This window comes from Ctenopharyngodon idella, chromosome 22 (assembly GCF_019924925.1).
Source record: "Ctenopharyngodon idella isolate HZGC_01 chromosome 22, HZGC01, whole genome shotgun sequence".
Classification (NCBI taxonomy): Eukaryota; Metazoa; Chordata; class Actinopteri; order Cypriniformes; family Xenocyprididae; genus Ctenopharyngodon; species Ctenopharyngodon idella.
Genome location: NC_067241.1, coordinates 22,093,305 through 22,118,420, shown reverse-complemented (window position 1 = coordinate 22,118,420; position 25,116 = coordinate 22,093,305). Strand labels below are relative to the sequence as shown.

At 37.6% G+C, this 25,116-nt stretch overlaps 1 protein-coding gene across 1 annotated transcript in view; it reads right to left on the bottom strand.

Moving 5' to 3' along the window:
• The window catches only part of prdm5 (PR domain containing 5), a 70,106-nt gene that overhangs the window by 26,660 nt on the left and 18,330 nt on the right, over positions 1 to 25,116 (bottom strand). Inside the window, exons 8-13 of the mRNA XM_051880696.1 lie at positions 24,393 to 24,472; positions 16,239 to 16,323; positions 15,988 to 16,145; positions 14,672 to 14,765; positions 11,360 to 11,520; positions 5,649 to 5,742 (exon numbers count right to left, since the gene is read on the bottom strand). Of these exons, the coding sequence (XP_051736656.1) occupies positions 5,649 to 5,742; positions 11,360 to 11,520; positions 14,672 to 14,765; positions 15,988 to 16,145; positions 16,239 to 16,323; positions 24,393 to 24,472 (672 nt within the window). The remainder of the gene's footprint in view (positions 1 to 5,648; positions 5,743 to 11,359; positions 11,521 to 14,671; positions 14,766 to 15,987; positions 16,146 to 16,238; positions 16,324 to 24,392; positions 24,473 to 25,116) is intronic.

Below are 25,116 nucleotides of genomic sequence, written 5' to 3'. Positions count from 1 at the left end.
GTTCTCTAATAAAGAAGAACATGATACAGATTTTTGTAGAAAAGAAATGTTGATAAGGAATATTGCTTAGACACTAGTCAAGCTGGCCTGTATATGTAGGTTCATGTCCACCAGACACTGGACATTTCTTCTGTGTATTAAGTGAATTATGAAAATATTGTTCATAGTCTGACAGAAATTGACTACAGATAGTGACCATAGAGAGCATAGTGATACAATTTACTGTCCAACAGAGGGGGTTTTCAAAATAGGGTCTGAGGGTGTCCATGAAAAACTTACAAGATTGTATTTTTAGAACTATCAAAGGTAATGTGTTAACTTTATATCTTAAAGCTGCAGTTCAGTTGTTGTGTTTATGAGTGAATTGTATTATTGACTACTATTTGGAAAAGTGTTGTGTATGATGTAATGTGTATGGAGAATGGAAGTGAAAAGAGTAAAACAGGATGGATAAGGTTCGCTAAGCCTGTCTCGTGTGCTTTATTGTCGCTAACTAACAGATACCAACAATCAATTTGGCCCTTTAGCGGTTAAGGCGTAAAACAGCAAGTTACTCAGGAAGGAACATTGTTCTGATAAGTACGTGAGTTGGGCATCGCTCTGAAAGGAAGAATATGATGTTTTAAGGTGTACTGGTGTAGGTATCATTTTATAAGACACTTGACCCTTCGCAAAGACCCTTCACTTTTTTTAAGAAATTCTAACAATAAAAAAACATTTTGTGGCTCTTTAATGTGTCGTGACAGATCGCTGTAGCGCCTCAGCTCAAGCAGCTCGTGAACCGATCATCTCTTCCTACTAGTTAATTTATAGCATCAAATAAACATGAATGAACATGAGAAGGAATGTTGTTTCAAATGTGGAAAGATGTCAGTGCCCACCATTTTTCAAGTTCAAGTCCACCGAGGTTAATCATCTTATTGGTTAAATCGCTTGTCAATAAAACTCCCAGCGAAGGGTCAATTGACAGTAACAATGTCAAAAATACCACCCTTCTAAAAGAAAAGACACAACGTAAAAAATAAATGAGTACCTGTACATAACAAATATCCGTAACTTTCTGATTCATTGAAAATGTTATAAAATCATAAATATTAGATGAAAAACAAAGTAAACAAAAAATTTGATTATTTGGCTAATCAAAAAAACACCAAAATATGCTATGGCATGCTACAATCAATACAACAAAATTAGCAACACAGAGGTAGCCAGAAAGTAGGTGGTAAACAAAACCAAACAGGACGTAGGATAGACTGGACGTAGGACTTTTCTAGTTAATGTTAGAGAAGTTTGTTCAGATCATGGCTAATGTTTTGTGTCACTTTCACCAACGACCATCAATAACATGAGCACTGACCTCATGGCTGAACTACTTTCACTGATGAGGGCACTAGACTAATGTGGCTTGATCTGTCCTGAGGGCAAACACATAGGCTTTTCCACACACGCACACCTTACACATGGCGACTCTACAATGGCTCTTTTCAGTTTCACGTAAATGAGATGTAAAACCAGGGCAACTTTAGCTTGTCCCAGGCCTTGACACCTCACATGATGTCATTCAGCCCTTCACATTCCATAAGTGTTTCCTTTAGGTCCTCCTGCATTCCGGCTGCCAACGGCACCACGCTAACCCAGCAGAGTGTGCAAACTAAGACACACGCAAACATGCAGACAGAACATCCATTCACGTCGGGGACCTTGGATCTGTTTGGATTGTGTTTTTAGTTTGACCTTTAAAGAGAAACACCCATTCCATCTTAAAACAGCCCAGTCTCTGTCGACTTTGAAGTTCTGTACTGTATTTGGCAATCTTAATGCTGTGACGCACCAAGCCGATGGTCGGCCCATGTCGGGCTGTCATTGAGTGTCTGTAGGCCTAGTTTCTGCAGTGCATTTTGCACCAGTGGCACTAGTCGGACTCTCATCGGCAGCTTTCCGTCCGATTGAGCATGTGGAAGTGCCGACGGTAAGAGAGATCACTCTGATTGGCTGTTTAGCTTAGAAAGCAATGTACTAAAGGATAAATAAAAGTGACTAAAGCAAGCAAATGACAAAGTCAATAGGGCAAACATAGAAGGCTCAGGAGAAAGTGTGAAATATGTCTATAAAAATTTTAAACATGGATACTTTATTCTGTATATGAGCTATGAGCCACGTGGCTAGTGTTGTTAAACTCATCGCCGAGCTCCGCGCCGAAACCGATCATATGCGTGCTCCGCGTGTAACAATTGCATTTTTCATGTGTTCGTATTCAAACTCCAGTTGTGACGGGCATCACGGGCAAAATACAAACAACACTCAGGTGCTGCTGTGCTGAGGGAAACATACACAAGGCTCGCGTGTCCGAACGCATAGGTGAATGAACAGCACTTTTGTGACATTTGAATTCTCCACTGTAATGCGATCTCATGCAAACATATTTTCCATTTGTGCTGGTGGACAACAGCAAAACAAACTACATGCACCCAAACTTCTGCTCTAGTCGCGTTGCAGGAAAAAGCATTTTTGTGTTGTAGCACTGAGGAAACAAGCACCTACGACCCATGTCTCTGAATGACAACAGAGACAGAGGCAAGAGAAGTGATACTTCCTCATGCATATTACCGCAATTATAATCTTATGCATACTACAGCGCAGTGATTGGATTGAATGAGCTTTATGTCATGAATAAATGCAGAGAAGCATCAGAAACGGTTGACGTCAGCATGTTCGACCAGCCCATACTGGAGCCAATCAGCACTACCGGATCTTGCCGGTAGTACACGATGACGTCAGATTTTGTAACGTTGCTCCGACTTTGCTTTTCAAACCGGAAGACAGAAATCGCTCTGAATAATGCAAAAATAACTAATTTCAACTTTTAAATAAAATTAATGAGTACCTTCAGTGTTTTCAATTATGTGCAGCCTATACATATCTGTTCACAGCTCAAAAAATGTGTTCTGGGGTTTCATGACCATTTACATTAGCAAAACTGTCTGTTGTAGTAGTGTAGTGATGTATGAAGCTCCACTCATACAGAAGTCACTTTTAAACCAAGCAACTTTCTGTTGGACAATGTGGTGAATTCAAGAGACCAACTTGAAAATTAGCAAAATCTGTGTGGGGAACTTTTTCGTCCCTCACTAAATTGACAATGACAAAATTTTGCAGAGCAATGGTAAATGTGACCGCACCTTCATTCCTAACCTGGCTGTATGGTGTTATTTTTTATTCTTTGGAATGCAGAATTGATTAGAATTTTACAGCTTTGATGGAGGGAAGGATTTATCAGTGAAAATGACTTAAATTATAGACTACTGTTCACACAAAACTATTACATGGTTTCAGAAGATTTGGAATATAGTGCGCAAGTTATATGGATTTCTTTTATGGTACTTTTAGGGTGCTTATACAATAAAATCATTCATAGAGCTGTTTGGCAGTACAGTTGTGACGTTATAAAATGGAAATTAGGTGAGGTTATGTTTTTAAAGGTAGTTTTTGTATACCGCGCTGGCTAACAAGCGGAATCCCATGTGGCGCCTGAGGATGACCTCATCAACACGTTGAGCTCAGTAAAGCTCACGCCAGTCTGGCTGTTGGAGAATAATGCAAATCCCCCTGTTCTGTGCCCTGTCAACTCCTAACCCGGCATTACCAAATAAACAGCCTTGATCACACGTATAGCACATTCAGCTTTGTCTGAAAAGGCTGTGTTGTCACCACAGAAATGAAAAAGAGTTAAAATCACAGCTTTGCGGATGTTAATGTGCGGGTGGAATGAAAGTGTTGTGTTTAGCTGAGCTTAAATGCGGATCTGAGAAACAGATGGTTGGGTTTATGATTAGGTTTAGATGTTTTAATTAGGTATGATTTCATTTATAGGAAGTACTGGGTTGAGTTTAACTTTGGCAAAAGACTCTGAATCAAGCTTCTAATCAAGCAGGTTAACCAAACAAACAATCATGAGATTAACCCTTTGAACCAGCAGAGAGACTGTCAGCACTGGGTTTTAACCCCGTCGAGCAGAGGTGAGCTGGGGGAAGGACAGAGGAAGACACAACTGCAACAGAAATCAGTTGCCCTGCTAAATCCATTGCTGATTTCTTCAGTGGTTTTATCTTTCAACACATATAATCCTATGGTGACCTAAACCACACAAATTTCACTGAAGTTCTGGTTTTGTTGTGTGGTAATTACCAAAATATTGGTTGATGTACTGAACAATCATGATGCAATCACAACAAAGTTGTCTGCAATATAAAAACTAAGCCACTGAGTCATTTTCATGTTTTCATATGCAAATATGAGATGGTTATTATAATAGCATCTCTGCCACATCAAAACAGCAAAAGTGGCCTCAGAGATGAAAAAGTTAAAGTTCAGTTAGTTTCTCGGAAATTGTTTTGTGTAAACAATTTTGTAGTTACATTGTAGTTAATTTTGTAGTTAAACAAATTTGTAATTACACATTTGTAATGAAGTTGCAATTTAGTGCATTTTAAATATATTAACTACAGTTATAATTATAATCAAGTATTTCACATAGCAAAATAAGTGTACTTTTTTTAAAGCACAACAAAATATTATCAAAACATGATTTAAAACGTACTTTGACAATTATTAATTTGACAATCAATTATATAAGTGCCTTTTTCAAAAGTGTATTTAAGTATTTAAGTGTACTCTTTTTACAATGAGTGACCATTTTTTCATTAATATAATATCAGGAAGCTTTTTTTTTTTTTTTAAATATACCTTTAAGAATTGAAGTACACTACAAGTGCACATTCAATACAATTAAGTGCACTTCTTTCTCATAAGGGAAGTAAAGCTCTAGGCAGTCATGCAAGTACAGCTCATATCTACTTGAACCATTTTCCAAGCTTATGTTGTATTATCATGTCAAATCAGAAATAAAATTTGGAAACAACAGCTAAATTTAGCTTTTGTGCTCAAATGAATCAATTACATGTGAATGATCTGCCATTACAGTGGCGTCAAGACCAGGTACAAAGATACCAAACTGATGTTTTTGAGCATGTGGCTCTTTAAAAGAAGAAGTGCAAATAATACAAGTCCAGCTGAAAGAAAGGAAAGTCGGATTTACAGGCAGCAGAGGTCAGAGGTCACAATGCTGGATGCCTACAAAGAGTGTTCTTTTCTTTCAGGCGCATCACTCACTCTCACCATGTCTACAGCATTCCAACAGACTCATACAATGTTTCTACTCCACTGGGCATGTTTTGGCCTTGTCGAACTATGTGTGTATGTGTATGTGTATGAGTGTGTGTGTGTGGGGTAAGGTGCTCGTATGTGGGTGTGTGTGTTGTAGTCTGTTGTTATGGCCGCACACAGGAATGTCGAGCTCTCCACTATAAAGGCTCCTTAATGAACATGCTCTCTGTCACCATGTCCATACTGATATTTCACAAAGAGAAAGACAGAGCAAGATATGTGCTGTTGTGGGTGGCATACTATGTACACTTCTGGATAAGTCAAAGTCTGTTGTTATGCCACAAAACAAGTATCTAAAGGTTTAATATTTTAATAAAGTATCTATTGTTTTTACATATACTTAGCCAACCTCTGAAGATAGATAAGCTCAGGATGAATAATAGATCAGCAAACAGTGTAAGTGTGACTGGTGAGGAGGCACTGACCTGTGTGGCTGCGGATGTGCACTCTCAGAGTGCCGTTACTGGCAAACTTCTGGCCGCAGTACGGACAGATCTTCTCCTTTTCTCCTGTATGGGTCTAAAAGAGTACGAGAAACAGTAAAACAGAGTATTAACATTTAAGAACGATCCTCTAACTTATCTGTGTTTGAAAACTGATGAACTAAAGTGATCCAAACTGACCCAATCTGATGTGATTCAAACTGAGCTGATTTATACTAAGGTGATATGAATGAATTTGAACTGATCTGAACTGTGGTGTTTTGAACTGAGCTTATGTGATCAGAACTGAAATGAAATTATCTAAACTGAGTTGATCTGAACTAACCTGGTATTATATGATCTGAACAGAGGTGATCTGACCTGAACTGATACGAACTGAGGTGATTTGAAGTAAGGTGATTTGGAAATGAGGTGATCTAAACTGATCCGAACTCAAATTATCTGAACTAAACTGATCTGAACAGATCTGAACTGAGGGGATCTAGTCTTAACTGAAGTAATCCAATCTGGTGTGTACTGAAATGAAATGATCCAAACTGAAGTGATCCAAAGTGATCTGAACTGTTCTGAAATGACTTGATTTAAACTGAATTATTATATGTTAACTTGAACTCTTCCTCTATAAACGAATTGCAGGACTTACATTTTGGATTTTTTCTCATGCAAAGCTACTGTATGGCTTTAAAAGTCCTGAAATAAATTAATAAATCTGAGGATCAGTAAATGATAACGCCATTTTCACAGCCATGGTCACTATAAAAGTTGTGTGGTTGTGTTGTTAATTTTTGAAAAGAAAGTCATACCCAGTTTAGACTGACATCAACTGGTATGACTTTTGTAAAATGACAGGATTTTCATATATGGGTAAACTAAGTCCTTCAATCACTTATGTAAAACGCAGAGCATGTATGTTCTCATGCAGATCTTTATTCATAGTGATGACATGAGCGCTATTGTTAAAGTTTAAGGGAAACATATGAATCATATCATTTTTGGGCTGTATTCCCATAAAGCTGATGTAAACAGGGCTTATCTCAGAGCGCTGGAGGGAATAGCTGCACCAGCTCCTCCACCTCCTGCTATTTTATCCATCTCTTTATCTTTTTCCTCTTTTCCTCCCTTTTCCCTCTCACTTCCTTTCCCGCCTCTTATCTCTCCCCTCCCATCTCCACTTCCTCACCTCCATCACTTCCTCTCCTCTCCCTCTTTCTGCACATACTCAAAGTGTGGAAAGACAGTTTAAAATACCATTACTCTTTCTGTCTAATGCCTTAAAACGCTCCCTGTGATGTTGTATAAAAACCTGTACACGCACGCGGATGCTCACACGTGTCCACCAGATGCGTCTGTATACCATTAGTTTGGGGTTTGTTTGTGTCACGGAGCTGGACACGGCATTTAACATTTTGTAAAATACTTAAACAGTCAATTTTATGACTATAATATGACTGAATGCCTGAATATCGCACGGCTTCCTTGAAAAACATTAATCACAATTTCCACAAACATTTGAAGCAGCACAACTGTTTTCAACACACACATATATAGTCAAACCAATAATTATTCAGACATTTTTGATATATTTTTACTAGTGGGTGCAGGACACTATAGATCATTTATATAAGTGAGGATAGCAAAATAAAGGAAACTGTGACATATTATACCCAAAAATTCTTCATACAGTGGACTACCAGTAAAATTGATAAAAATTTGGAACCAAAAATTATTCAGACACTTTGACCTGACCATGTTTTGCTTAAGTGTTATCTGACATAATTAAGATGAATTTAACTCTAAGATCTTGTCATATTTTATTACCAATTTTTTTTTTTTTTTTTTTTTAACTATAGTGAATAAACTGTATTAATGAATAAACTGTTCAAGTTGTCTGAATAAATTTTGGTTTGACTGTGTGTGTGTGTATATATATAATATATATATATATATATATATATATATATATACAGTTGTTAAGTAGCCTATTATTAATGTTAACTATATGTCAGGGTCCTGATCACCCTTTTGGGGGCTTATTTTTGCGATAATGACCAGTTGACTGCATATTATTGCTTACATAACCGTATTATACACACACTCTCGTCTTAGGTGGTGAGAACGGTCACACTCACTCATTCTCACATACGTAATCCCATAATAATACAGTAAAGTTTCAGTTGTCACAGAATCCATCAGGATAAAACAGCTTTTTTGCTCAAAATGTCAAGAAAAGAAAGCCCAGAATCCCTCTATCATGACAGTGCGAGTGTGTGTGTGTGTGTGTGTGTGTGTGTGTGTGTGTGTGTGTGTACGGTAATGTAAGACATTATTTCTACATCTCACACTGCAACAAACTAAGGACCAGCAAATAAATAAATAAATAAAAAAATAATAATTAAAGGAACAGATTAAAATGTTGTCACTGAGCTTGATACTGTCCATTTCCATTCATTCTTTGTGAGGAAAAGCACACTCAGGACATAAAGCAATTACTTATGTGGCCTTTAAAAGGGTTGAAATGACAAAACTCAATAAAGACTCAATAAATGATGGAATTTTCATTTTTGGTTGAACTTTTCTTTTAAAATACCATACTGTGATGTAAGTGAAATGTGTTTAGCTATGTTATTTTTTGTTTAAACATGTTTCCCACCCATGTGGTCTTAGTTATGCTAGCACAAAAATCATTACAGAGAGCCTGAAAGAAAGTTATATTTGTTTGAAAGATTATGAAAACTTTGCAATAATGGGCAGTGATGAATTATGCACAAAATGTAACTTTTAAACCAAGCAGCTTTCTATCTCGAACCCATTGTGAAACCTGTGTGGGGAAATCTTTTGCCCTCACACAAAATTCAGTATTGGGTGGATTCCTATTGAAATAACTGGATTTTGCCTGCAAAAATTTGCGGAACTACAGTAAAAATGATCGCACCTTTACACTCTTATTGGTAGCTGACAGTATTATAAAATATTTAATAAAGGGACAGGGCATATGTAGAACTTTATCAATAAATGGCATTCAGATTCTTTGGAAATTGCCAGAGCTTAAAAACTAGCATTTTTTTTTTATTTGGAATATTTTATTTGGACAATTATTATGAACGGTTTTGATTTCATGATCACAATAAGTACTGTTTAAGAGTGTCATATCAGTGATGGTGTATCTGACATGCAGCTGGGCTTCTGTCAGACAGTAATGGAATATGGTAAAGGTTCTTTACTCTTGTGCCAGCAGCAGGTCACATTTCAGTCCTGTCTGAAATTAGATGACACAATGTCAAACTCAGCCCAGGATATCTCTACTGTAATCACATACACTGCTTTAAAACTATACCGGAGTTTGGTGTCACTGTGCTACTGTTCATGTTAAGTGGTTTACCTGAAGTATAAATCTGAGATGAAATTGAATATGAAGTTGATGGTATGTGAATACAATCATCCTCTGTGTAGATGGGGCAATAAATCATGATAGAGCTGTGGTACGCTTTGATTGGAGGGAATGTGCAGGATATAAGATGATTATGGAATTGAGTTTCACCGTGTGGAAACACACATTGGAAACATTACCTTGCTGAAATATGTTTGAGCTAACTTCAAAAAAAGAATAAAAGTTTTTTTTTTTTTTTTTTTTTTTTAAATTAGAACTAAAAGTGCTCTTATTAGAAAACACAGATCATAACTGCATATTTTACATTAAAATAATTCCATTTCGGTTCAATAAAACACACACTGGGTAAACTTCACGAAATATGTCATATTTCACCTGATATTGAAGTAGAGGCCTATTGATCGCTCAGATCACTCTTTTGTAACATTGACCGACTGACTGTACATTATCATGCTTATTGTTTTTGACCGTAGGATGACAGAAGATTAAGATTTCAGGGTTAAAATCAAACAAAATCAACATGGAGCACATGCACTAACCACTGCACCAGTTCTGACCCTTGTCCAGTGTGGACAACAAGTCTAAAGTATTTACCCTCTCCATCATCACACATATGCAAACTCATGACCAGACCAAGACTGAATCTAAAGACATTTAAAAGTTGTAAAATGTGTTACACGGAGCTGAGAGTATTAAGAAGCGGTCACAGTAGCAAAAGATTTACTGTCTATTGTCCGCAGAGCTGGGTTGAATATATTGATTTTTCGATTTTAATTGATTCTCCGATATCGGTTCTTAAATCTCAAGAAATGTTTTTTTGGTCTCTGCTGTTTTCAGTTGATGCGTGAATAAACTACTGAACTGAATGAAAAACCTCCCATCCATCGCAATAAGTTTTGTGCTTTGTTACTTTTGATATGTCTCAGCTTCCAACACTCTTTAAACTAAAGCGACAGATCACAAGTGGAGGGTGAAGCAATCATCTCTTCCTCTTTACTTCTAGTTACAGCATGAAATAAACATATATGAACATCAGAACTAATGTTCTGTCTCGAGTAATCACTTAATCAGCGTTTCAACCACCAAAAGACGTCAATAAAACAGCTGGAAAACAATTATGTCACGTAATGTCACATTTACCTTAGTTATTCAGTGACCATAAACTCATTAGTCAGCTAGAAAAAAAATAAAAATAACTACAGTGAGGAGCATTATATGCCACATATTATATATTCATTACATTTTAATTTAATCTGTGCTTCAATACAATATGAAAAAAGTCTGCCATGAAAGCAAATTTGTTTATAAAAGCCACCATTTAAAAAAAAAAAATCTAATTGGAGTAGAAACATAATTATGTTTCTACTCCAAATACGTACCAACTGACAGGGTTCCTGTATGGTTTACAGCGTTAGTTGAGAAAGATTTTGGCATGTACTATATCTAATATATATCCAAATGAATCAATATCAAATTGAATCGAGATCGGAACTGGATCGAATCGAAAGTTTGTGAATTGGAATCAGATTGAATCCTGAAACTGGTGTCAATGCCCAGCCCTATAGTCAGTAGTGTTGTTAGAACACGCAAAATTCTGGATCGCATGATTTTCTATTGAAATGACTGGATTTTACCCATGAAAATTCGCAGACTAATGGTAAATGTGACCTTTACGCACTTAATAGTAGCTGACAGCATTGTTAAATCAGCCAAAAAGTATTAAATAAACAAGCACACAAAGTGGCAGAGCATATGTAGCACTTGAATAAACAGCATTCAAATTATTCGTAAATCAGCTGAGCTTTTTGCAGAGTTACAGATTCTGTGTTTTACACTGTAAAACTGAACAGTGAAATTAATTAAATGGAATTAGTTTGTTTCACTCAAATAATAAAGAAAGTTCATTGTACTTAATAGAAAAAAGTTGCGTGAAATCAAAATTTCATTGTAGTAAACTGAACTTAATATGATCGAGTTGAGTTGCAGCAGATTTCTAATTCCCAGCATGCTTTGCATGACTGTATAAATGACTGTATAAATAAAAGCTGAAATTAAGTGTTATTTTGTGTGTTTTTGCACAAGATTAACATAGGGCGACATAAGTTAGTATTTAATGGTTAGTATTTAATAGTATTTAATTTAAGTTCTACTAACTTAAAAAACAAGTTAGTTTACGTTTTGAGGTAACAAGTTTCCTCAAATGTTTTGAGTATCCTGAACTTATTGAGTTTTACAGTGTACGACACTGATGAGATCTTGGATTATTCAGTTCTTTAGTACATTATGTCTGTGAATATGAAATCACCTTCTTGTGGCTCTTGAGCACAGATGGCGTGACAAAGGCCTTCTCACACAGGTCACACTTGTACTTCTTGTGGCCATCATGTACGACCTGAATGTGCACATTGAGCGTGTCCTTACGCTTAAAGGTGGCGTCGCACTGGTCACACTTAAACGTTCTCTCACCTGGACAGAGAAGAGCAGAAAATAGCAGTCAGTGGCATGGTAAACATCGCTTTATAACTTCACACCCAGACTCCCTGTGAGACACTAAACTTCAGAACAATGTTGACAGCCATTGTTCCACATTTGAAAGCATGTCACTCAATCGTAGCTTTACAGGAACTCTCTTTGTGTCCGAATCCACTTTGCTGCCCTTTTTTTGTCCCATTATCCTTTTATGAGCCACTTTTTTCTTTAGAAAAAAGGATGTCAGCCCTGTATATCCAGTTGTTTTGGAAGATGGAAGGGTATAAAGAAGAACGATAAATGATCAGGTAGAAAAAGCGAGGAGCTGTTCATCTCTCAGAGGAGGTCACAATTCTTTTCAGAAGATGGCACTCTGTTCGTCTTCCAAAGCTTTCTTTAAATCCCGCAAAATTGTAGACGCCAGGAAACGTAAATATGTGCTGTGAAAACATCTATAGAGGCTCTTGTGCTCAAACAATGCCTTCTGTAACAAACACACAGAGTCTGTGCCAAAACTCTTTAAATGGTTGAACAGAGTCCAACACGTCACCGCATCTAATCACCAGCAGAACAGACTGAATGCTGGGTTATAAAAACCCGGACTATGAACAATGTCTTTAAATTAATGGGCACGCAAGGCGGCTGTCATCACATGAGATGCTGATCTTCCTGTGTTTCCGTACCAGTGAATCTCTCTATTCATGAGGTGGTTTTGTTGGCATCTGAACACATGTCAGAGCCCATAAGTTGGTGTGCTGTGTTCTGGAAAGAAACTGGGAATGACGTACTGTGACTCCATCTTTGATCACACATGATTGGAATTACTAGTCATGTAAGCAGGTCGTGTCAGGTCAGCAACTGGTTCACAATCCACAATGGCTGTAATGTGAGAGATTGCTGATGTGTTTGTAAATTCAGTCGGTAACAAAACACATGCAAGATTTCATTTCAGATTTTGATGACATGGGAATTCTGGTGATGGAGGTATTTGCTCTCCTGGTACTGAAAGACTAACGTGTCCTACGAGCACCAACAGCATTCTGCATCACAACATTTTGGGTAGTCGGTCCAAAATCACTTAGTAATTTGTGTTTTGTTACTTTGTGCAGCATTTTGCTTCAATGGAAAATCATTTAGGAGTTTGAGTCAACATGAAATGGCGAACATTTGGCGAACATGGCCGATTTCAAAACACTGCTTTGGAGCATTACAAATCTTTTGTGTCAAATCAGTGATTCGGATCGCATATCAAACTGCCAAACTGCTGAAATCATGTGACGTTGGCACTCTGAACCACTGATTCGATTCGTAAAGCTCCGAAGCTTCATGAAGCAGTGTTTTGAAATCAGCCATCACTAGATATTGTTAAAAAGTCATTATTTGGGTTTTTTTTTTGGCACACAAAAAAATATTCTCGTCACTTTATAATATTAAGGTAGAACCACTGTACTCTCATGAACTGATTTAAATATGTTTTTAGTACCTTTATGGATCTTGAGAGAGGAAGTACCATTGCTGTCTATGCAGGCTTCACTGAGCCATTGGATTTCAACACAAATATCTTAATTTGTGTTCCAAAGATGAACGAAGGTCTTACGGGTGTAGAACGACATGAGGGTGAGTAATAAATGACATTATTTTCATTTTTGGGTGAACTAACCCTTTAACATGACAGGTGAGCAGAAAAGTCATGTGACTGAAACAGATGAATGTAATGCTGATGTACATTACCCTTCAAAAGTTCTGTAAGGGTAAAAGTCTCTTCTGCTCAAAGCTGCATTTATTTGATCAAATATATAGTAAAAACAGTAATATTGTGAAATATTATTACAATATAAAATGTTTTCTATGTGAATATATAGTAATGTGTAATTTATTCCTGTGATCAAAGCTGAATTTTCAGCATCATTACTTCAGTCTTCAGTGTCACATGATCCTTCAGAAATCATTCTAATATGTTTTGATGCTCAAGAAACATTCATTATCAATGTTGAAAACAGTTGTGCTGCTTCATATTTTTGTGGAAATTGTGATGCTTTTTTTCCAAAATACTTTGATAACTAGAAAGTTTAAAAGAACAGCATTTACTTGAAATAGAAATCTTTTTCAATCAATTTAATGCATCCTTCTTAAATAAATATATTAATTTCTTTGAACAGAAAATCTTACGAACCCAAAACCTGTGAACGATAGTGTATATGTGATATAAGCTAAACTTTTTATTTATAGCAATTGCAATATGAACAATGAAAAATAACATACAGCAATTACTCTACAATTTGCAAAACATATTTGGAAACAGAAATGGTGACTTCTGGTAATCGCTCAGACGGTCAAGCACAATGCCAATAATAGCAAAATATTGGTTGATTTGTCCATAGCTTCTGCACTGTAAATATTGAACTTTGCTAAAGTGTAAAAGACACTGCGCCAAAAGACCCCGATTAAGATCTAAACCACACACACACACACACACACACACACACACACACACACACACACACACACACACACAGGGGGGTGTTTGTGAAATATTTGTGAAGGACTTACCCCACTGAGCCACTCGGGCCTTTTAAAATGATAATGTGTGTTTAATAGATGGTCACAAAAACAGCTTTATTTCATAACCAAATATTGACACAGATGGATCAGATTATGTCACAGTGGGCCACACACACACGCACACGCACACGCACACACACACACACACACTGTAAATACAGCACACATCAGAGTAACCACACACAAATCCAATCCCGGACAACACTTTGTTTCTCTCTGTGCACGTCCTCTCCACCAGATACATAAAAGTGCGTTAGTCCACTAGTTCTCAGTGATGTGTGTGTGTGTGTGTGTGTGTGTGTGTGTGTGTGTGAGAGAGAGTCTCTGGGGAGGACAGCAGGAAATTCCTCTAGCTCAATAATCTCAGTGTGATCAGTCTAGACTGGGCAGAGCAGCGCTGAGATCCATCCTGCCCGGACCAGTCGGCTCCATGAGCCCCTGCACCCGCAGACACAGAGCCCAGGGTTCAGGGGGGTGCTGGGGGCTGATGGAGAGGCTCGGGTCAGTTTAAGCTGAAGCCTGGACACATTTACTCTTGAGTATTCACACAAACACAGAGCACTCGTGTCTGATCACACACACTTACTGTTATGAATGAGGAGGTGGCGCTGTAGTGAGAACGGGGTGCGGAATAGGGCCTTACACTCCTCACACTGGAAAGGCCTCTCCTCTGAATGAGTCTACAGACAGAAGAGCAGGGCAGACAACTGATTTAGTTTTTTATTAACGGGTCAAAAACAACATATATAAGGGACTTGAGAGTGACTGACTGACTTGGACTTGAACCACCCAGAACACCCTAGAAACCACAAACACCAAAGACTAGTGTGTGCATGGGAACTTTTTTCAAAGTAAATGTTCACTTAAGATATTAAATATATTAAACATAATTGTATTGAACATACAGTACAATTTCATCCTGCTGGTCAATACAAATCATGGGATTAATTGTGATTATTTTATTCTATAGACAGCACTAGCTATTAAACAAAAAGTACCCCAAAAAGTAATAATAATAATAATATTAATAAAGATTTGTCCATATTCTGGACACAATTTTTAATGTTTTTGAAAGAAGTCTCTTCTGCTCACCAAGTCTGCATTTATTTAATCAAAAATACAGTAAAAATAGTGAAATATTACTGAAATTTAAAATATCTGTTTTCTATGTGAATATATAGTAAAGTGTAATTTATTCCTGTGATCAAAGCTGAATTTTCAGCATCATTACTCCAGTCTTCAGTGTCACATGATCTTTCAGAAATCATTCTAATATGATGATTTGTTGCTCAAGAAACATTTATTATTATCATCAATGTTGAAAACAGTTGTGCTGCTTTTTTTGTGTGGAAACATTTCATGTAAGAATGATGTAAAAATCATGTAGAAATGAAGTGAATGTTTCATTTCCTAAATCAGATCAGCAGAAAAGTCTTTGCAAATCAGCCATTGTCACTGCAAAGTTATTACATTTTATGTATGTTTTTTCTTTATTACTAATTATAGTCATTTATTGAGAAAGTAAATGTTGTCTTATTATCAATCTAGATCTGAATGTTTCTTTCTGTGCTCTTTTCTCTATTTCACACACTCTCTGTTCGGAGCGTTGTGGGGTTTGGGCTTAATGTTATCTGCAGGGTGTAAAGGTCAGGGGTTGTGTGGGGTCATTACAGGTCAGGGTTAGGCTGAAGGTTTTGATTAGGCTCCACAGTGGCTGATTGGGCTCCAAGATCTCCATTTAGATAAGATGCCAACAGTTTATTTGGCCAAAAATCTGTCAGATTAATCCATCGGTCTCTCTGTCCGTCCAGCCATCTGTCTTTCCTGTTTAATTCTGCCTCTCTGCCTGATTTTAAACTGGAAGATCGGACACACAGGACAAACACACAAGCTGATCAGTACCTTTTTATGGTTTTTGTAGACATTGCGGTGAGCGAACTCCTTCCAGCACAGCTTACACTTGTACGGTTTATCTTCACTGTGGATGATCTTATGAGCAGTGGCCTGATCCAGACGCTTAAAGCTTCGGCTGCAGATATCACAGGTGTACGGACGCTTTTCTACAGACACAAAGACAACGCAACACCAACATCATGTTCTGCTCATGTGTTGTTTGTATATTATTTGTATGCATGTGAGTGTTTGTTATTTACCAGAGTGTGAGATCATGTGTCGCTTCAACTGATTCATAGAGATGAACTTTTTATCACAGGCAGTGCAGTCAAAAACTTCATGAACCTGAAATACACCAAAATTATAAGATGTAAGAACTGTAATCCACACACATACAACAATTCATACAAAACAATACTTAAAAGGATGTTTCATCCAAAAATGAAAATTCTGTCTTCAATTTTTCATCCTCATGTCGCTTCAGACCTGTATGACTTTACTTCTTGTGCGAAATACAAAAGATATTTTGAAGAATTTTGTTGACAGTTTTGGTCACCATATACTTCCACTGTATGGACAAAAAATATCTCTGTTTCACAGAAGAAAGAAAGTCATACTGGTTTGAAACCTCATGAGGGCCCTTTAAGAGTAAAACAATAACTTTCAAACGCTGAACTTTCAGTGTCACAAATTGTGTTTAGTAACCACAAAGTAAAAAACACTGACAGACCAGACCAGAACCGAATGCTCAGTGTATGAATGTAATGACCAGAACACATCTGAGGTCTTTTAACGGACCGTTGAGGGTGATTGCTGAACTCTTGGGTGGGATTTAGTTGCCTGTTCTTGTTGTGTGACCTTGAAAATATCCTTAACCCAACTCTCTCTCTCTCTCTCTCTCTCTCTCACACTCACACACACACACACACACACAGATGGAAATGTAATTATACTTCTGAGCGGTTTTGAATAGCTCCTCTGCTAAACACAATTCTGCTCAATGGGAAGAGTGCTTCGGCTGAAAAATGTTCACATTTCAGTCTGTCTGAACACTTCAGTCAGATTTCTCACAAGGAATCGGGAGGTACAAATTACTGTGAACCCTAGCCAGTCAGTTTCCGTTGAAAATTACAAACGGTCAATAATAAAACTGTCAAATTTTCTCTGCTACTTCATCCAATATGATGAAAACAAGGCGCCACATGTGTACATGACGTAAAACCAGCGTTGAGGTACTTTGTAACACTATCTTTGCGAGCTACAAGCTACTAATAATTTAAAGTAGTTAAACTACAGTCAAGTTACTCTTCTGAAAAAGTAGTGTTTGCTACAAAGCAAGCAACTAACAAAGTATCACCTACATTGAAGCTACTTAAAGTGGCAATGTCTTTTTAATTGCATGACTTCTTTTATATAGTATTCATACAGTATTTATTTCTCCCAACAACTTCAAGTCTGATCATTAATCTTTTTAAATGAAATACAAATCATAAAAATAATAATATAACCGAGTCTTTATATGCTGTACCACTAGTTCTATCAAACAGGTTGTTGCTGGAAAAGCATCTGAGCTACTGTCATGCTAGTGACATCAGTAGTATTGCAGTTCCACAACACTGTATAAAAGAAGATTGCACGTAATCGTCAAATTAAGCACTCGTTGAAGTTTTATACGACAGTGGATAAGTCATTGATGTAAAAAAAACTGCCACAACTATAAATCTGAGGGATTTTTCCAGTGGTATTTTATTGCCCTTCAACAAGGCCTTTTTGCAGCAATGCTTCCTTATAATTCTGTTTTGTTAATATTTTAAGGTGTCAAGTACATGTTGTGTTTAAAAATCGTCTGTGTGAGAACCTATAAAGACTTATACAGGGCATACAGTATACAGGATGGGGTAAGCTGAATCACAAATTGCAGAAGTCCACTGGACTCTGTGACGTCATATTTATAAAGGTATAGTTCACTCACAAATTAAACTTCTGTCATTGTTTACTTTCCCCGATATCATTCCAGACTTATAAGTCATTCGATCATCTCATGAAACAAACAACAGAGTTGGAGGCACGTTGATATTTTTAAAAAATATAATCCTATGACAACAAAAATCTTACCATTAGTCTTATGCATTTGGAACGACATAAGGGCGAGTAAATGATGACAAAAATTTTTAGGCAAATTAACTCTTTCAGTAAAAACTGACCCATCTTACTCCACTCTCCTCTCCTCTCCTCTGTGAATATATCTGCTTTTGTATGGTCATTTAATGTGAAATGTCACTATTACAGCACTGAAACTCTTGAAACTCTCTTCTCTTAGTGTCTTTAAATATTAAGAGCAGAGCTACAGCTCAATTTATAGCTCTAGCAGCTTAGTTTTCTGTGAAACGCTTGGCACTTGTAATCTTCTCATGCCAGTTTGTGAACATATAGAGAAATTGTCTGCATGTAGAAGTGACTCTAAAGAAAGACATTGAGCTTCCACCCTCACACAGCAAATCATATTTGCAGGCTTTCCAAATGACATGGCTGGTACGAATGAACTGCAGTCAGATGGACATGGTCTAGTGCAAAAAGAAAGGTTGGACATCTATTACTCAGACAAAGATGGAGAGGGATGGAAAGCCAGGAAAAAGGTCCGTGACCAAACTGTGTGTTTGTATAACAGGCAGCCCAGGAAATCAAGTAAGGCCGCAGAGATTTAAACTTCATTCTGCTGAAATTAAACTTAAATTCATCATGCAGTGGGGGAGTTTCATTTTTTCCTAACCTACATAATGCCAAAATTCCTCCATCAATGAGTTGAGACGCATTAGTTGTGCATAAATTAACTAAAATGTTAAAAGAATAGCTTCCTACTAAACATCCTTTTAGCTAGACAGACCTTCTTTACAAACATTATAAACAGCAACTTAAACAACACACGCACTCTTTTTTCTACTGTAGAGACTAACAAACCCCCCAAGTCAGATTCCCAGTGAACTGCTCTCCAAAAGCAAATGCAATGAGTTTGTTTCCTTTTTTCTGAGAAAATCAGTAATATCAGAAAGGGGATCAGCACATCCTTGTGTTGCTCTGAGGTCAGAAAGACTTGACCACAACTTCAGAAATTAGTCATCATGTCTGATTTTGAGGCAATTGAAGGTAAAATCTTGGAAGAAAATGAACAGCATCTTAAAACATCAACCTGCTCCCTTGACACATCCCCACTTCTTTTTTTTTTTTTTCAAAAGTGTGTTTAAGAAGCAGATTTCCTAGAAGTGGTAAACACCTCACATCTTTCTGGGACTTTTTCCAAAGTACCTGAAAACTGCAGTTGTTAAACCCCTCCTGAAAAAGAGCAAGTTTTCAACAAATTCTTAAGCTCAAATGGACACTTGGACAATTATCAATCTAGTTTCCAACCGCATCATAGGCCATGTTTACAGCTTTTAGTAGACAAGGGAAAAACATTCCTGTTTACACCTGGTGTTTTAATCCATTTCTTTTGTCCTTTTTCCAACCACTTCTGTCCTAATTTCTTTGAGCAGAGGGTCTATGGGTGGGTAAATGTATGGGTAAATGTTGGGTGGGTAAATGTTTTTTCAGATCTTTAGATGTAATGGATGAAATAAACTCACACAAACATATAAACATGGAAGGAGACAACAGAAAAACATAAGGAGAGCATCAGCTTTTGTTTCTGCTCTGACAGCCGCAAGACCAGCCGAACACTGTGAGTGTGTGTTAGAAATCAGGAATGGTGAGAGAACATTGTGCTTGGTACGTTTTTCATCTTCAAACCAAACTTGGGTCTTCAGCCGACAAAGTTTAAATCCCATCTGCCTAGAGTGCTTCCCATAATATTTATGCATTAGGTCAGTAGGTGGAGAGTCTTTTGTGTCTGTTTGAACACATTCAACCACATGAGAGTTTACACAACAAAAGCAATCCGGTCAAAGGTGTTTTCAACTACCTCTGGAAGTGGTCGAAAGTGAACAAGCTCAAAAAGTTTTACAGCCCGTTTACATCTGTATGTAGCGTTGTCCACTTGTGTTTGGATTGACCAAAATGCTTCTTAATACCAGGTGTAAACAGGGCCATATTACAGAGACAGTGCTCATAAATATAATAAATGATATTCGCTTAAATACTGATACAGGCAAAATATCAGTGCTGGTACTACTTGATCTCAGTGCTACATTCAACACTGTCGATCACAACATACTTCTTGACAGGTTGGAAAACTGGGTTGGGCTTTCTGGGATGGTCCTCCAATGGTTCAGGTCTTACTTAGAAGGGAGAGGTTATTATGTGAGTATCAGTTACCATAAGTCTGAGTGGACATCCATGACATGCGGAGTCCCTCAAGGCTCAATACTTGCACCGCTTCTGTTCAACCTATATATGCTGCCACTGAGCCAAATAATGAGAAACAACCAAACTGCATATCACAGCTATGCAGATGACACCCAGATATACCCAGATATATATCGCCAAATGACTACAGCCCCATTGACTCCCTGTGCCAATGCACTGATGAAATTAAAAATTGGATGTCCCAAAGCTTCCTTCAGTTAAACAAAGACAAAACTGAAGTCATTGCATTTGGAAACAAAAATGAAATTCTCAAGGTGAACGCATACTTTCACTCTAGGGGTTAAACAACTAAAAATCAAGTCAGGAATATTGGTGTGATTTTGGAGTCAGACCTTAGTTTCAGTAGTCATGTAAAAGCAATATCTTGCATATTATCATCTCAAACAAATTGCAAGAATTAGATGCTTTGTCTCCAGGCAAAACTTGTTCATGCTTTCATCACCAGCAGGGTGGATTATTGTAATGGACTCCTTACTGGCCTTCCCAAAAAGACCATTAGACAGCTGCAGCTCATACAGAACGCTGCTGCCAGGATTCTGAGCAGAACCAGAAAATATGAACATATCACACCAGTCCTCAGGTCCTTGCACTGGCTTACAGTTGCATTATTACTTGTTTATAAATCACTCAATGGCCTAGGACCTCAATACATTGCAGATATGCTCATTGAATATAAACAGATCACTCAGATCATTAGGACCAAATCACTTAGAAATACCAAGGGTTCACTCAAAGCAAGGAGAGTCTCCTTTTAGCTTTTAGCTTCCAGAAGCGATCGGATGTGCTCCAATAGTAGCCACATTCAAATCCAGACTATATCTATCTTATCTATGTATCCTTCTCTTTTTAGCACTGTTTTAAAGGGGACCTATTGTGTCTGTGAAGTTTCAGCTCAAAATACCCCTCAGATCATTTATTATAGCTTGTCAAATTTGCCCCTATTTGGGTGTGAACAAAAACACGCCATTTCTGTGTGTGTCCCTTTAAATGCAAATGAGCTGCTACTCCTGGCCCACTTTCCAGAAGAGGGCGGAGCTTTAACAGCTCGCGCTTCGGTTGTTCAACAACAACAAAGCTGAAGAATCTCACGCAGCCAAAATGAGGACTGTCAGTAACGGTGTTCAGCCTTACATTGTTCAAACCGGAGTCGGACACTGATGGAGAGACTCAGGAAGATGTTACAACTTTTAGAATGCAACTGGACGTTTCTGAATGGTTAATCGACTAGCATGTACCGTCTTGTTAATCTTTTGCGCAAAACCCGTATGGACAGCCACTATACATAGCATACCTGTTTGCCAAACAGAGCCATACACACCAGGCTAACGTTTATGATTGCTATCAAATGCTGTGAATGGTCTAATATTTTTTCCAAAACATCGCTTGGACAGAAACGCTCCTTTTTTAGCAAGCTTGCCAGGGACAACTTGCAGGCTATCCAAGCTAACGAGACTCTATATAGTGTTCTGTGCTCATCTGTCCAACCAACGACAGAACAGTTAGCATGCTTTGCTCGAACTTTTGCTCGAAACAAAATGGCGGCGCCATGGGTGGAAACGTGCAGATTAAGTGGTGGTAATATTATAATGAGATCTCCTTTCTACATTACAAGGGGAGCGAAATCTGAGCGGCTCATTTTTCCACATGCTTGCAGAAAAAAGGCTTACCAAAACAAAGTTACTGGGGTGTCCTTTTGCACGTTTTCTGGGTTGGTAGATGCACTGGGGACCGATTACAGCACTTAAACATGAAAAATTCAGATTTTCATATGTCTCCATTAAATACATTGTAAATCAATTTGTTATATATATTATATATATATATATATATATATATATATATATATATATATATTATTCTTTGCTTTTAATGTTATTTTTATTTCTTATGCATCTGTTTTGATTATTTTTTGATTATTATTTTTTTTTTTTTTTATGTAAAGCACTTTGAAATGCCATTGTGTATAAAATGTGTTATATAAATAAATTTGCCTTGCCTTTTGATATAGAATAAATGTTTGACTAAACAGATAGATGTAAATCTTAATTCAACATACTGCAACTGTAGTATATCACTAGTAAATATTCTAAATATTATAATATTACAACATAATATTAATTCATTTAAATGTATCTTTGTTTAAGAGCGAGTAAGTGTCCAATAAAACAAAAGGACATAGAAGCGCCAAACAGGTTTGGATTTAACACTACCTGTGGGACGAATTTTACAGAAACATTAGCATTTCCTCTCTAGAGAGACTGACCGCTGCCGCACAATCAGAAACACACACCAGAGCAGCAAATGCAGATGATGCTGGTGCAGGTTGAAGCCAAATACAGACAGCTGTGACTGGAACGGCTCGCTCTCACAACGGCTGCACTGATAACTGCTGATGAGTGAACGCTGACAGGAGGAAGTGCCTGTGTTACGTCAAGTTTAGGCAAAGAGAGTGACGATAGCATTCTCCAGGCCAAAACAGAAAGGGATGTTGGTTTGGTGGAGCAGTGGAAGCTCGGGATGCATTCCAATCATAAGAACATTAAACCTGCTTTGTGGTTCTTCACCTACCTCCTTCAGTCAGAAAATCAAATTACCTTCATTTGTCCTTCTCAACTCACTCTGCCAAGGTTTAGCATTGCGGTTTCATTTAAAAGCATCTAAAAAGTGGTATATATTTTGAAAAGGATGCCCACACACCAAACCATGAATATTCCCAAGAGAAAATGGACCAGGAACAGTCAAGAGAAGCTCAGAGCTCTGATTTTTGTGGTGATTTTGGAAATGACGATGATGATGAAGTCAGCGAAGCTGTTTGTCTGATATTTCTCAGGTCTTTTTGCAGAAGGAACCCTGACGCCAGCAGGAAGGCCGGGCAGTCTGGTCTCCCAGCTCTTAAATTTCACAAGGGCCACAGGGATGAGCTTGTGAAACAAAAGACGACCTTTCTGTACACACTCACACCAGTGGAAAACCTTACAACATCAACATGAAGCCCACCTCCTACTGAGAGACAGACGGCATACAAGAGTGAACCAGAGTCTAAGATGGCCAAATTTCATTTGTTCATTTTTTTTGTTTGTTTTTTGAGCTTTTCAAAAACAATGAAACAGATGAGGAGAAATTATGTACATGGATCATACAGCAACCAAAGAAAGAGAAAAAGAGGAAGTCAAGAACACAAGCGGGACATGAGAGATGGACAGATAGAGGCCTTGTCCTAAATGGCACACTTGACATGGATTTATCATGTAGTGACCTTCAATTGTGACTGTAAGATGTCCCATTTGGCATTTTAGTGTGATGTTTTAGTCATATTTAAATGTGAATTTAATATTGATTTGAATAATTGTATTTTTGTGATTATGCAGTTGCAGCGACAGATGTTATGTTTGTGTATGTGGCAGACATGTTCACAAGTCCCTAAAGGCCAAGTCCAAGTCAAGCCTCAAGACTTTGTTCTATTTTTAGCAATAGTTCTTTCAGCTAATTATTGTAATTAACAGTATTTTGAAGTATCAACTTAAATTTATATAGAATTATAGATTTAGAATTGTTTTTTATTCACAAAGGTCAGCGGTATTTGCCTATCACAATTAACACTGAGGTATTACCGCTGACCGTAAACTAAATATTGAAATTTAAAGAGCCGACTCAGGTGTCCTGATCACAATGGTGGATTGGTGAATGATGTACGGCCCAGGTAAAGTATGTCAGATTGTGGTTGTCTAACTGCATCCTTCAGATCCAGCCTGCAAGATGGGGAACTGCCTGGTGCAAAGCGTTTTCAGCATTACATTTTTGAGCATATTCATTCATTCCATTACCTGATTTGCATAATTCCTTTAGTGAATCGAATGGTAGAAGCATGAACTCAAAGTATGGAGAAGTACAAGGGCTGAGGGTGCCATTTAAGACAGGGCCAGAGAAAGGGCAGATGGATAGATGGCATGACAGAGGAGAAAGATTAAAGACAAAATAGACAAGCGAAAGGTAAGAAATATGAAGAGATGGACTGGATGAACGATAAGAGGAGATTTATGGAGGGATGATCTGACCTTGCGGTGCTCCTGCAGGTTGAGTGAGGATGAGCACTTCTTACTACAGATGGTGCATACCAACTTCCTGCGAGCACTCCCTACACACACACACATACACACACACACAGACAGATCATACATCACATGAGCAGTGGGACACATCCTGATGGCATGAGGAGATGCTAATGGAGACACTGCATCAGTTCAAACTGTCTTTCAAATAAACATCAGGAAGTCCTTAAATAAATCAGTTCCTGGTTCAGCATAAAGTACACCACCAAGACAAAAGCAAAAACAACTCTACTTAACAGGGGTGAAAGGTCAGCTAACATGTAGTAAGTGGATACAAGATACCTCAATAACAGTTCTTAAAGCACTGGTATTTTAAAAGGCTTTAAAATGCCATATTCTACACTCTGTAGAATCAACTTTCTATTATAAATCCACTTTAATGTCAGTCAAGGTTTCTTGCTGTAAAAACAGCTGTAATTTAGGGTACGTTTACATGACAACAGTGTACTAAAATGGAAATGTTTTTCCTTTGTGTTTTTTGAAAAGTTTCACACACAGATGACAACATTATCAAAATGATCAGTGAAAACGACTAAAACACTGTACTCTGCTGCCAGAACAGTAGTTGGCAATGTCACTTTGTAAAGAAACACTACCCGTCTGCACACATATGCATTCCTCTACGTATGTTTTTTTACAAATTCACATTTTTGTAGTTTATACGGAGACG